The following is a 14,042-nucleotide window of genomic DNA, read 5'->3' on the forward strand; positions in this document are numbered from 1 at the left end:
TTCTCTTTAGTAGAAAAAACCTCTGAATTCCATATATGTAATTCATTTTTAGTGGGCAACTGGACTTTTGTTTTTAACATAGATTTTATTCTGCTTTTAACATAGATTTAAATCAGGCAGTAAAAGCCTCCAAATGTCTCAGTTTCCTCATCTATAAAAATGGGGAGAATGTTACTGCTTGCCTCTTAAGATTGTCATGAGGATTGAATGAGTTAATCCATGTAACTCATAATATGTAATAGGTCTGGCACTGAGTGCTCAATAAATGTTAATGAGTGCTGCTGATGTCTAAATTATTGCTGCTGTTGCTGCTGCTGCTGCTGTAGCTACTGTTTTTGTTGTTATCTGAGTCCTAACCATCCTTCAGGAATAAGCTAGTCTTTCTCCATTAAATTTTACCCGACTAAGGGCCAGCCCGTGGCTCACTCGGGAGAGTGTGGTGCTGATAACATCAAGGCTGCGGGTTCGGATCCTATATAGGGATGGCCGGTTAGCTCACTTGGGAGAGCGTGGTGCTGGCAACACCAAGGGTTAAGATCCCCTTACTGGTCATCTTTTAAAAATTAAAAAATAAAAAATAAAAATAAATTTTAACTGACTAACCAGCCCACAAAGACAGATCTCTCTCCTCTCTGACCTCCTACGGCATTCAGAGTCAATTACAGAGCATAAGAGCTCATAATCTTGGTGTGCTGGGCCACAAAGTCAACACTTGGCCCTTGCGTTGTTTCCTGATTGCAAGTGTGCTCCCCTTACTGTCAGCTAAGCCTGGGCCCTTCCCTTCATCCCTGTCCTATATGGTATTAAATATACACTATCTTTCCAGTGAGCATCTTACTGAGTGATTTTAAAAAATGAGTTCAATATGTTAATTCCAACCACATATGTTTGATTGTGTTATCTCGAAACTAAAATATATAGTCAATTCAGTTTTTTTAAGAGTCTTGCTTCATTATCAGCCACAAATTACCAGCATTCATGATTGAATAGCTCTAAAAATGCAAAGACTGAGTCTTAAACTTTTTTTTTACATTCACACGGCCTGCTTAGCCCATAGTGAGGCATGTACTAGGACCTTAGTAAGACACATGTTGATCAATTATAGAAATCACAATTTGTTCATTCATTCTGCAGATAATTATTGAGCCTATTATATGTGCCAGGCACTGCAGACATCCAGAGATTAATAAAATAATTCTTTAAAATAAAATAATAAATAAAATAAGCTCTACCCAGTCCTTGTACAGCTTACAGTGAAATAGATTAGATGTCATGGTGGAAAGTAGGGACTGCCTACGTTTCTATGCAGACAAAATAAACTGGAAAGTTGTGTCAATATCCCTGATAATTCAATTCTAAAACACCCACAAAAAGAAGGAAATGATTCTTATTTAGGCTGATCAAGTCTCCTTGGAAATTGCTTTAATACATTTCATGGTCATGTAACAATCACTGCCAGCGTGGCTGCACTCTTCCAAGTCCTTTAATAGAACTATCTGTGGTTCCCAAGATTTTCATAAAGTTGAACTGCTACAGAATCTGTAGAACTAATCTTGAGTTTCCAGCTTATGTATATTCTCCAACTCATTCCAGAAAAGATTATAGCTGTCTTATTTGCTTATCTTCCACGTATCAGATGTACAATAAGTGTTCATTGAATAATCTATCAATGCAAAATAATCATAATTATGATTATGTCAAATTCTGAAGTGGTTGAATCTAGGAACAGCCTGGACAGAGGTAGAAATAGGTAAATTCCTTTGTTTAGAATAGTTTTGCCTCCAGAAGATCATCCACAAGTGATTTCATCATGGACTAGAATAATGAGAAAATTAATCTTATGTGTAATCTCATGTTAAGAAAATAAGCACATCAATTGGAACAAGTTCATCCTTATTTCACTTTACATAAAGATAACTGTATTTAATTTTTCTTTTCAAAACACTTCATTCTGGCCTGGGGCAATCTCTATCTTTAGCAATCATAATCAGATATCCTCTTTCTGTGATAGAGTTGATCAAATTCTTGGAAAAGGACAAATCACATCAGATAAGAAGAGCCGAGAAAAAATAACAGCAGAAAATGAGACCACAGATGACCTCAGTATGCTCGGCCGGGTGGTCAAGGTTGAAAAACAGGTACAACTCAATTACACTGGTTAAATTTTTAATCAGAATTTTTTTACTCAAAATTGATTATAGGCAATCAAATGTATTTTAATGATTAATATATGTTAAAGGTAATGAAATCAAGGAATTAAATTTTATTGTGTATAGACAGTGTTCTGTAAAACACTTTTAGAGTTCCATACAAGAAATAGAAAATTTCATCTGATCAGTTAACACTTGAACTGGAAGCAACTATAGATTTTCAATAATAAAATAACAAAGATCTATTTTTTACTTGTTTGGGTTATTTTCATTGTCTCTCTTTTAGGTCACTCTTTTTAAAAATAAAACCTCATTATAAAAAAGAATGAAATACTACCATTCACAACAACATGGATGGACTTAGAGAAAATTATATTAAGTGAAAGAAGTCAGGCACAGAAAGAGAAATACCACATGTTCTCACTCATTTGTGGGAGCTAAAAATAAATAAGTAAATACACAAACAAATAAAGGGTGGGGAGGAAAAAAGACACAACAATCACAACAATTCCTTGAGCTTATGACAAGTGAACAGATATGGCATGGGGGGAGAGGGGGAAGAGGAACAGGTAAAGGGTCACAAAAATCAACTACAATGTATATTGAGAAGTTAAAATTTTTAAAAAATTTAAAAATTTTAAAAAATTAAAATCTTCTCTCTAGAAAAAAAAGAAAAAATAATAAAATAAAACCTCATTATAATTATGATGATATATTGAATGTTTATTAACCCTAAAGCTGTATCTTCACATATAAAGATAATTTTCCAGAAATCAAATTGCTCCTCCATTTTAATCATAAATATTCCAAGTATTAATTATGAAGCCTTTTGTACCGTCATTTTCTTTTTTAATTTTTCTTTATGGATTTCTTTTTTTTTTTCTTTTTTTCTTTTTTTTTTTTTTTTGATGGCTGGCCAATACAGGGATCTGAACCCTTGACCTTGGTGTTACCAGTACCACGGTCTCACAAGTGAGCTAACTGGCCAGCCCCTGTACTGTCATTTTAAAATTCAGAATCACCAAGATTGACAGTTAAGGTCTTGATTTCAGTATAGAGTAAGTTTCTTACTAGACTGCAGTACAGTTCCAGAATGTCTTCATAGAAAGGCAATCTGATTGGGATAGGGAGTCTTGAAGTTGCATTTCTATAGTGTTTATATGATTTCTGCTAACATCAATTGTCCATTTTAAAGAAATAGGAGGGGGCTAGTCAGTTAGTTCAGTTGATTAGAACAGAGCCTTATAACACCAAAGCCACAGGTTTGGACCCCCGCACTGGCCAGCCAGAAAAAAAAAAAAAGTAAAGAAGGAGGAGGGAGGGATGCTGGTGGAGATAACGTAGAAGCCAAAGCATCCATCTCATCCTAAATCCTCCTCTGGCCTCAGCAGTGCTACATGCTGCATTCACCGAGTCCAGACTGCATTGTAATTTGTACTCAATATTTATTTAACTATATTGACACACCCTGTTTTCATTTTTTAATTCTAGAATTGAAATCCTTTCTTAATAACAGGTTATGCTCAAGTGTAACCATTTTCCCCACTTGTAGGTCCAGTCCATTGAGTCCAAGCTGGACTGCCTCCTAGACATCTATCAACAAGTCCTCCGGAAGGGCTCTGCCTCAGCCCTCACTTTGGCTTCATTCCAGATCCCACCTTTTGAATGTGAACAGACATCTGACTATCAAAGCCCTGTGGATAGCAAAGACCTGTCCAGTTCCGCACAAAACAGCGGCTGCTTATCCCGATCAGCCAGTGCCAACATCTCGCGAGGCCTGCAGTTCATTCTGACGCCAAATGAGTTCAGCGCTCAGACTTTCTACGCGCTCAGCCCTTCTATGCACAGTCAAGCAACACAGGTGCCAATGAGTCAAAGTGACGGCTCCGCAGTGGCGGCCACCAACAACATTGCAAACCAAATAAACGCGGCACCCAAGCCAGCAGCCCCAACAACTTTACAGATCCCACCTCCTCTCCCAGCCATCAAGCATCTGCCCAGGCCAGACACCCTGCACCCAAACCCCGCAGGCTTACAGGAAAGCGCTTCTGACGTCACCACCTGCCTTGTTGCCTCCAAGGAAAATGTTCAGGTTGCACAGTCAAATCTGTCCAAGGACCGTTCTCTGAGGAAAAGCTTTGACATGGGAGGAGAAACTCTGTTGTCCGTCCGCCCCATGGTGCCGAAGGACTTGGGCAAATCTTTGTCTGTACAAAATCTGATCAGGTCGACAGAGGAACTGAATATACAGCTTTCAGGGAGTGAGTCAAGTGGCTCCAGAGGCAGCCAAGATTTTTACCCCAAATGGAGGGAATCCAAATTGTTTATAACTGATGAAGAGGTGGGTCCCGAAGAGACAGAGACAGACACTTTTGATGCCGCTCCGCAGCCTGCCAGGGAAGCCGCTTTTGCGTCAGACTCTCTAAGGACTGGAAGATCACGATCATCTCAGAGCATTTGTAAAGTAGGAGAAAGTACAGATGCCCTCAGCTTGCCTCATGTCAAACTGAAATAAGTTCTTCGTTTTCTTTCTAGGCATAGCAGTTCCTTTAGCCATACATATCATTGCATGAACTACTTTGAAAGCCCCTCTAAAAAGCTGAAATTGCAAGAATCAGGAAGAACATGAAAGGCCATTTATAAGCCCGTTATCTTTTAATTGCATGAAAATGCATGTTTAGGGATGGCTGAAATTCCAAGGTGCATCAACATTAACCCACTCGTTTAGTAATGTACCTTGAGTGAAAAATCCTGAGAAACCAAACACTGCTAATGCTGTGTATGAAAATGTCAAGATTAGGTCATGTAGAATGATTTGATGCTGTATTTTGAAATTATGGGAGTAAACACCTTCAAATTTCAGGCATTTCTGCTTTGTGATTAAATACAAAATACATTTTTCAAAATAATGCCATAATGTATATTTAAACACAATGGCTAGCAACAGCTGCTAACAAGGTATCAAGTACAGCAGAATTTGGGAATAATAGAAATGGCTGCTTATTTCAAGATATATTTGCCAACCCATTCCTATTCAGTCATTTTATTATTAATGTAATTTGAATGTCAATTTGTGTGCTTTTGGTGATTTAGCGCTGTGGCAAGCAATTTTGCACATCATTTTCATGTTGTTCTATATGACAAGAATGTTCTTCAATTAGAAAATGTACAAATAATGAATTTCAAGCCAGTGGGACATGGACTGACTATTTAACATATTTGACTTTATGGAAACATATTCCCTGATGGCAGAATCAACTTTATAAGTGGGCAACTTCTACACAAGCATATGAAACAAGGATCGGTAGAATAGCCAGTGTGATTGGGCGGGTCTCTGCAATGGCACCAACCCCAGGCTTGCCAATACTGCCCAGGTAAAGGGCAAGCATGAGACGCTGTTCTCATTTAGCTGACATATAGGTAGGACCCAGGAGAATGGGCCATATGAGTGAGACTGACGGAGGAAAGACTTGGAAAGAATCCAGAAATACCAGGAAGTAGGCAAAGTTAAAGAAAATGACTCCCCCACTCAAAGGACAATGAGAGGGAGAGAAACGAAAATAAAAGAACTAGATTTTTTAGAAAATGAGTATTACTAGGGAATTCAACTACCTAAACATCCCTTATTCTTATATATAAACAGAGAATTTTACAAGTTATTTATTTTTTAGTATGCCCTAAATGTCTTTTGCTGTTACGTAGTACATTTTGCATATGAAAGGCTAAAACTAAACTACCTTTACTTTTTATACTGTAGTGAACATTTTCTATTCTTCCCAAGAATGTTGTCCCAAATCTGAAATTACTGGTTCAGTTCCCTGGTATAAACATTTACAATTAGAAGCCAGATAGCACTGCCAGGGTATACAAATCAAAACACTTTATAATATATCGTGGCAGCAAAAAGGCCAAGGGAAACAAAATAAAAAATGTATTCAGCAGAAAGCAAGCAATGCTGACTGCTTGTTAGAAACCAGTCTAGCTATTTCAGACTGTCCAAACGTCAGCCGAAGTAATGGCATTCAAAAGGCAAGGAGACCAGACAGCATTTCAATTCAGTTAAACCCTAGCCACAAAAGGACTCAAGAAAGGAAGAGTATTTTTCTTGGCAGACATTAAGTGCTCCCTCCAGAAAAACTTTTCCAGCAGCCAGGGAGAATGAGCAGGGATATCAACTTGTGTTCAGAGGAAGGAGGAAGTCCTGAAATCCACCAATCTTTCACAACTCTCTCCCCCAACAGGCTTTCTCCATCACTGACTCTCACCTTCTTTCTTTCTTCATTAACTCCATCTTGATTCCCTGCCACTATTTGCTCATGAACTCAACCAGGCCTTAGCCAACCTCCATCCCCAATTCTCTACCTAAAATGTGCTTCTCGATCTTTTGAAATCCTTGCCCCTAGGGCTGGCTGCTTAGCTCAGTTGGTTAGAGCTCAGTGTTGGTACAGGAAGGTTAAGGGTTTGGAGCCTCAAACTGGTCAGCCACCAAAAAAAAAATTTAAAAAATAAAAAACAATAAAAATCCTTGCCCTTTTTGATAAACACTGATATTATGAAAGCTTTCTCTTCTCATCCCGCTTGGATTCTAACATACTCCTCTGGAGTGTATCATTCAGAATCTTCTTGGCTGCTAGAGACACACAGAAGATAGAGTCTAAATTTTACACTCCAGTTTAAAAGATTTGTCAAGCTTTTAAAGCAATTATTTTCATTTTCCAATTATAGAATGTTAGTAAATTATTAAATGCAATTTTTCATCTACCCCTGTCTTCACTCAACCTGAAGTTGTGATATACCCTCCCAAGGATGTTGTACACATAAACATACACACACACCCCTCCACTGACCTAAAGCCAAACACCTGCCATGCACTTGGCGGGCTCCCTACAAATATTAGCAGAGGATGAGGAGGAGGCAACAACTTTCAGGTAGCACTGATTCTTGGACATACTCTGTCCTGGGTCGAACCCCACTGGCAGCAGGAATTCTGAATGTATTGGGGACCGCTTGTTAGGCCTCAAACACAGTACAGTTCACCCAGCATTGCTGAACACTGAAGATTCAGAAACATAACATATCACTGAGGTCTTAATCATAGCAAAATGTGATAAATCATGTTGTGAAAAACTTTTATACATCGAAGCCATGACCATTTTGTGTCTCTTACTCTAGCACAAAAATTCTTGGATGTTAAAAGATAGTTGTGTGAATACTGTAGGTTCTGTCTGTTGTGTTACTTTCTGTGGAAATGAGAGGGGTCTCCCATTTACACTTAGCAAAGTCCCATTGGTCAATCCCAAATGGTGTCTTGAAGCACAACTGAGCTGAGCACTGAGTAACCACATGCTCTCTCAGTTCAAGTTTGTCGCCTTCTTCAACACGTATGGTTGATCAAGCCAATACCTAATTGCAAACATCCCTGGTATGAGGTTATTTTGCTATGTCTGATCTAAATGTTTGCATTTTATTCAACTAAATTAATATCTGTAGATTGCAAGTTTTTTTAAAGTAAGACACTTTACTGAGTTTTAAGTCCTTTTCTCCCGTTCTAAGGTGCCTTTCTTGCCTCCCATTGACTCAGTGATTCTGAAAGTTCTTAATCTGCAAGTAAAAAAAAGTTTCATAGAGAGGAGGAAATTAGGCACAAAGTGACTAATTCTCATGCCCATTTGCAAAGCAAAACTGTAAGGAATGATGAAACCTAGGCAACTAAATTAATGGATCACTTCATTCGATCAGATTGAAGAAATATAAATATTAATTCCCCAGAAGCCAATATTTTTTGCCTTAAATGACATGGTTGTGTTTTTGTAAGAGAAACTTAATTTAATATGATTATGTGCTTTTGAGTGAGTAGTTCTAAAAGTCACGTATGACAATGCAATTGTCTGTTTCCTGAAAACAAATAAATCAGGAATATCATATCCATTTCAAGCTACCATTAAAATGTAATTTCCTTTGCTCTCTTTTACTGAGATTATTTGTTTTGAAGTAAAACATTAAAAAGATGTCTATAAACAGCTAGTGTGACTATTTTTATCTGGAACTGACTGGTTGGTTCTGAACTGACTGGTCCAACTCAACCATACTGACTGTATTCAGATTTTGGACTGAAATATAAAAATTATCTTTTTGCAATGTTGCTGAAAAATCTTTGATCATTTCGGAAGGGGGGAGATTTGCATATGTTCTTGAGGATATCATAAGAAAAATTAATTTGAGGGCCGGCCCGTGGCTCACTAGGGAGAGCATGGTACTGATAACACCAAGGCCATGGGTTCGGATCCCTATATAGGGATGGCCAGTTAGCTTACTTGGGAGAGCGTGGTGCTGACAACACCAAGTCAAGGGTTAAGATCCCCTTACCAGTCATCTTTAAAAAAAAAAAAAAAAAGAAAGAAAGATAAATTAATTTGATAGTGAACATAACTCAGATACTAGCCCATGTGAGTTGTAAGTATAATAAAAGGGGTAAACAAGCAATAAGAAATGGGGACCAGGTGAGTGCCCAGATATTGCAGACTCTGGCTACTTATAATGACTATTTCTAGCACCTACCCAGCTCTGCCTTACCAGGGGAGGGCTTCTGCTCCAAAAGGGACCTTTCTCTAATCTTCCCTAAAATGTCTCATTTCTTCTACTCCACTAGCAATTTTGTGCTGAGTGCCCAGGATTAACTCCAGTGGAATTATTTTCAAGGAGGCTCAGAATGTTAAAACTATGGAATACAAGGCAACAAAGCCCTAACAGAGGTGTTTTATACAGGAGAAGAAGGAGTGTAATCCTGGAGGGAGGAGGGGGCTTCCCACCATGGCTCTAAAGAGATCAAACAAGTATGTACCTATTCTATCAACTTCTAGATGAATGAAAATAAAATTGCACCTAGGCCGGCCTGTGGCTCACTCGGTAGAGTGCGGTGCTGATAACACCAAGGCCACGGGTTCGGATCCTATATAGGGATGGCCGGTTTGCTCACTGGCTGAGCGTGGTGCTGACAACACCAAGCCAAGGGTTGAGATCCCCTTACCGGTCATCTTTTTAAATAAATAAATAAATAAATAAATAAATAAAATTGCACCTGGAACATGCTTGTTTGACCAACTTAAAAATGAAAATCACTTCCAGACATTTTTGGAACTACTCTTAGCGGTACCTTCCACCCCCACCATTTAAAAGCAAAATATACTTCCAACAATTATTCTACCCTAGCCATTGATAAAAATAGGTTCCTACATCTTGAAGTGGTAACTTTTATTAGCCTGGTTTCAACTGCTTCAGGAATCTAATACAAGCCTGGCTGGTTGGCTAAAGATGGTTAGAGCACAGTGTTAAATAACACCAAGGTCAAAGGGTTTGGATCCTCATACCAGCCAGCCACAAAAAAAAAAAAAAAAAAAAAAATGTGATACAAGTAAAAATTGTTTCTTTGAAAAAATTTAAATTTTCATTAACTGCAATAAGACTTCTCCCTCTAGCCTACTTAATTCCAAATTATTGAGATTTTTAATGCATTTCAAAGCAGAAATGTATCAGATACACTATCTGCAAACTATAGATTTATGCACTGTCCTGGAAATCACAGCACCACAAAATTGGCGAATGGCCCCAAAGGGGCCTGGGAAGAAATTAAATCATGCCAAATTACCAGTATTCAAGTTTCTCCAAGACTGGGAGGAGCACCTCCCTAAGTTGCCCCACTCTCATCCACCTGGCCTCAGCATACCCGACTCTATTCCTCTTCCACTCCTCAAAATAATTGGTTCAGCTCCATAAATGGCACCCATGCCTAGACTTTGTCCGTTTATCAGGAAGACTGACTTCTTTCAAACTTCACTGTAGATGCCAAAGAAAAAACGACTGTTCTCCATTTCCTGTCCCTGAGCCTTGTAACACTATATTCTGGCTCCTCCCTTCTTTTTATTCTGTTTGCTTCCAATGCCAGCCCCATAGCCAGAGCACAGCCTTCAGTATTTGGATCCCAGGCTTCCAAATAACAACCGAGGCTTAGTGACTGCCCAGTATTGGGCCAATAAGTGCTTCCAGTGATGATATCATGTAATCCTCACCACATCACCACAGGCAACATATCAGTTCTGATGCATTTGACCGCAGGTGTAAGAAAACTCTTGCCGAAGCAGCTTTAAATGTAAAGACATTCTTATCCAACACAACTGGAAGTCCAGAGGTATGGCCAACTCCAGGCAGAGTGCAGTTTGCTCAGTTACATCATCACGGTTCCAGGTTCTTCCTGTCTCTGCTGTCCTCCCTATCAGCAATATACAATTGGTGGCTCCTTATTGTCCACATCATGGCTGCCAGGGGAAACGGGTGCCGCCCACCTCTTTCATCACATCTAACGGGAGAAGGGAGGGGGCAGGGAGCCCTCCACCCAAGTGTTGAATATAAATTATTTCCTGACACCTGGTTAGACTGATACAGGTCACAGGTGCATCCTGGACCAGTAACAGCCACAATGTGTATGCCATGGTTAGCTTAAGCAATCAGCATTCCCCTGTAAAGCTAGGGAGGTATGATAGACCTTTACAAAACTACAGTTCTGTTAGAAGAAAGACAGTGAAAGAATGTACAAAAAAGAAATTTTTTTAAGTCCACCTGAGGTTGTTATTATTATCTCCACTTTCTAGATGAGAAAACCAATGCACTGAGAAATCAGTAATGGGCCAAAGATTATAAAGCTATTTAGTGGTAGAGCCAGGATCTCAATGCATGTAATCTCACTCCAGTGTTGGAGATATTAACTCCTACATTATGATACCTAGACTGTGCTCACAGGAACCTTTGGTGACTTGGATTAAAGATCAGAATTACAGCCACAAGAAGAGAGAATGTTAATTTGTTAATTCCGTGTGAAACTTAATTGAGGGCGAAAACACTCTTTTTGCACATCTTTTATAAAATAAGTTTTACCTCTGTTTTATAAACCATCAATCTTTAAATTATCATTTAGGAAGCTGACATGATATTTTCTCTGGAAATAGTGTGGTTTGGTTGTTTTCTTCTTCCAGCCAGATTCCGGAGTGTTTTTCCATCGTGAATACAATCTTTCTAACTTCTCTTTACAAATTGGCCGGGTAAAAACCACATAATTAGCAAATCTTGTTGTCTTCAAAGTATATTCCAAATGCAATCAATTCCTAACATATCTACCACTCATTCTGGTCTAAGACACAACTGTCTCTTTCCCAGAAGACTATATATAATAAGCTCATCAGAAGATCCAGATGGTGGAGAAGGAGCAGGTTTGAAGAGGAAGAGTTCAAGTGAGGACACGTTTACCTTGCCATAATCTCAGGAAGAGAGATTCAAATGTAGATGTGGCATTCAGGAGAAATGCTATGGAATGAATACTTAGAAGAGCCTTACTAGCTTCATGGCTTCAGGAACTTCAGACTCCTTTGCTACCAGAAAACCACCCCCTCCAATCTCACCCCAAAACTTCTGGCAATCAGGGAAAATGCATGACTACCTCCTGCTCACCAGGGGGCTTAGCTGCCTTCTTCACCACCGTACTGGATGGGACCACCTCACATGTCCATCGGGACCCTCCTCCCACCTTTTCTTTCTGTGTGTCTGCATTTGAAAGTCCAGGAGGGTCCTGGGGCTGCAACGAGGGTCCCTACTCTTCAGAAGCCTCTGTTTTCACTCAATTCAGAGCAGCATGACCAGGCTTCTGGTCTGAGATAAGCAGTTTGAGAAAGAGCTGATTCTGGTTCCTTCACTGGGCTGGGGCTACCTGGAGACGGCACTGGCCACCCAGACCTCAGCACCAGGCTTGCCCAAAGAAGCCCCTTCTGGGTTGAATAAGTTCATCCAAAGGAAAGAGGACAGCACATCAATTGCTTGCATATTAGGAGGCTTAGTTTATTGAGCATCTTGGCCGGTAGAACACTTTCTTACACTTAGGAGAGTTCCCTCACACACATGCCTAGAAGGCCTGAGAGGGACAGAGAACTGGGACTACAAATTCAAACGTCCATCAGTGTTCTTCATGTTTTTCTCATCAAGGGCTAAGCCAGGACATCTCACATCTCAACTTCCCACGGGAGATCAGTCTTTCATCATGGATAGTGTGAACTCAAATGTAATCAGAAACAGCCAACCAATGGGGAAGGAAGAGCCTGAGGAACAATAAGAGAGATGGTCCCACCCATTCTGGAGGCCAAAGATAGGTCTCCAGTGTCGGGCTGCACGTTGCTAGAGGTGGCCAGGTCTTCCTTGGTGAGGGGCTTTCTCCGGACTCGCTGCAACATCTCAAGGCCTGTGGAAGGAGTGGCCTGGGCTGGTGAAGCTGGACCCCAGACCGGAACACCAGGGCAGGCCAGGACCCCCAGGGGGAAACTATAGGGAATAATGTCCCCCCAGCCCAGACCTTGCCAGGTGACCCATTCACACCTCCCTACTACCTTCTCCTCCCAGAGCAACTGCATGCCACCAACAATGGCTGTGGCACCAGTCCCCTCCCTTCCCAACAGACTCAGCAGAGCACCTGGATTCCCAGCCACCCAAGCAATTCTTCAGGAATCCAAGATGGCAAGTAACTCTGCCAGGTCTCTGCCATCAAGCCTTCAACCACAGTTCAGCCAAGGACACCTACCTCGGACCTGACGGTAGGAGTCCTGGCTCCCCATGCTCCAGATCATGTCTAGCAGCCACTGCCTTGCCCTAGGTGGTCCGACCACAGTGACTCGAGTCTGGCCTGTGGCTGTGAACCACCCCTCCAACTGAATGAGGGTGTGGCTGTGCTCCTCAATGCAGCGAAGGTACTTGTCAGCTGGGCCTGTGAGCACAAGAGCAGGAGGGATGTGTAAACCACCAGCCCTTGTGGGGTGGGGAGATGACCTTGGGGGTAGGGACCTGGGACAGATGGGTTGGGAGGGTAGAGGAAGAGTGGAGACCAGTAAGAGACGGATAGGGGGACAGGGTGTGGGCAAAGGCCACTTACCAAAGATGTGCTCCTCCTGGTCCTCTTCAATGAGCACTACCATTGGGGCAGAAAAGTTTTCAGGCACGGTCCACCATGGCATCCTGCTGGGAGTGCTTGTTTCCATGCCGTGCCCTGCTCCTTCTCGAATCAGAATAGTGGCAAGTCCAAACAACAGGTTGAATATGACTTGGAAAAAGTGAAAAGGGCCCAGGCCCTGTGTTGTATACAGGCACTTAAAGACCCACCACAGGAACCACCCTAGGGAGGATGTCCAATCTCTAAGCTTCTCCAAGGAAATCCATTCAAGTAATTGAATACTCTGAGCTTAATCCCATCATGCCAAAGTGGATGAACAGATTAAGTTCTCGCCTTTCTGATGCCAAGTATACAACGTTTTCTTCACTTTAATTTCTAAGAATTTTGGAGCAGATCTACTGGGCATGAACCAAGACAGGGTTGAGAAATGTTAGGTGCTGGAGCAGGAAGGCTCCAGAAAGGGCTCCCTAAATTTTGACAGCTACCTGCAGCCAACCAGTGATGACACCCATGCAGTCCAACACAGCTGGGTTTATACAGTGTGCTGCATCAAGGGAGAGTAAACCACACAAGAAAGTGGAACCTCATTGGAGAAAATTGTGGAAAGCCTATGATAGGATTGGCTGGGTGGTTCTAAGCGGTGTTTAAAGAAGCAAAGGCCAGTTTTTTATAAAGGGATAATTTGGTGATTATCTTAGTAATTTTTACCTAGGAAGTAGGGAGATTAATGTGGTCTGGATTTCAGAGTGTCCTTGTCTCTATGTGCTTTCCAACACAGTGACAGAGTGGCCATTCTACATCTTGCTCCATCCCAGTGACTTAGTGGTCTTGACTGGTTAAAATATTTTGCAAGAGATGTTTATGTTTAGTAGGAAAGATTAGAGTTTACCTGTCACCTTCCAACTGCAAGC

At 40.9% G+C, this 14,042-nt stretch overlaps 2 protein-coding genes across 6 annotated transcripts in view; one reads left to right on the forward strand and one right to left on the reverse strand.

Moving 5' to 3' along the window:
- Positions 1-8,237, forward strand: part of KCNQ5 (potassium voltage-gated channel subfamily Q member 5) — a 553,541-nt gene extending 545,304 nt beyond the window's left edge. For all 5 annotated transcript variants that reach the window (XM_063096155.1, XM_063096156.1, XM_063096159.1 and 2 more), the window contains 2 exons: positions 2,012-2,138; positions 3,703-8,237. In XM_063096155.1, the coding sequence (XP_062952225.1) occupies positions 2,012-2,138; positions 3,703-4,665 (1,090 nt within the window). In that variant the 3' untranslated portion in view covers positions 4,666-8,237. The remainder of the gene's footprint in view (positions 1-2,011; positions 2,139-3,702) is intronic.
- A 4,019-nt stretch (positions 8,238-12,256) lies between these two features.
- Positions 12,257-13,195, reverse strand: LOC134379284 (KH homology domain-containing protein 1-like). Its single transcript, XM_063098478.1, has 3 exons — positions 13,114-13,195; positions 12,766-12,948; positions 12,257-12,429 (listed from the first exon to the last, which is right to left on the reverse strand). The coding sequence occupies exons 1-3, from the start codon at positions 13,193-13,195 to the stop codon at positions 12,257-12,259; spliced, it is 438 nt and encodes a 145-aa protein (XP_062954548.1).
- Positions 13,196-14,042: the final 847 nt, after the last annotated feature.

The sequence above is a fragment of the Cynocephalus volans genome, chromosome 5 (genome assembly GCF_027409185.1).
Source record: "Cynocephalus volans isolate mCynVol1 chromosome 5, mCynVol1.pri, whole genome shotgun sequence".
In the NCBI taxonomy this organism is placed as follows: Eukaryota; Metazoa; Chordata; class Mammalia; order Dermoptera; family Cynocephalidae; genus Cynocephalus; species Cynocephalus volans.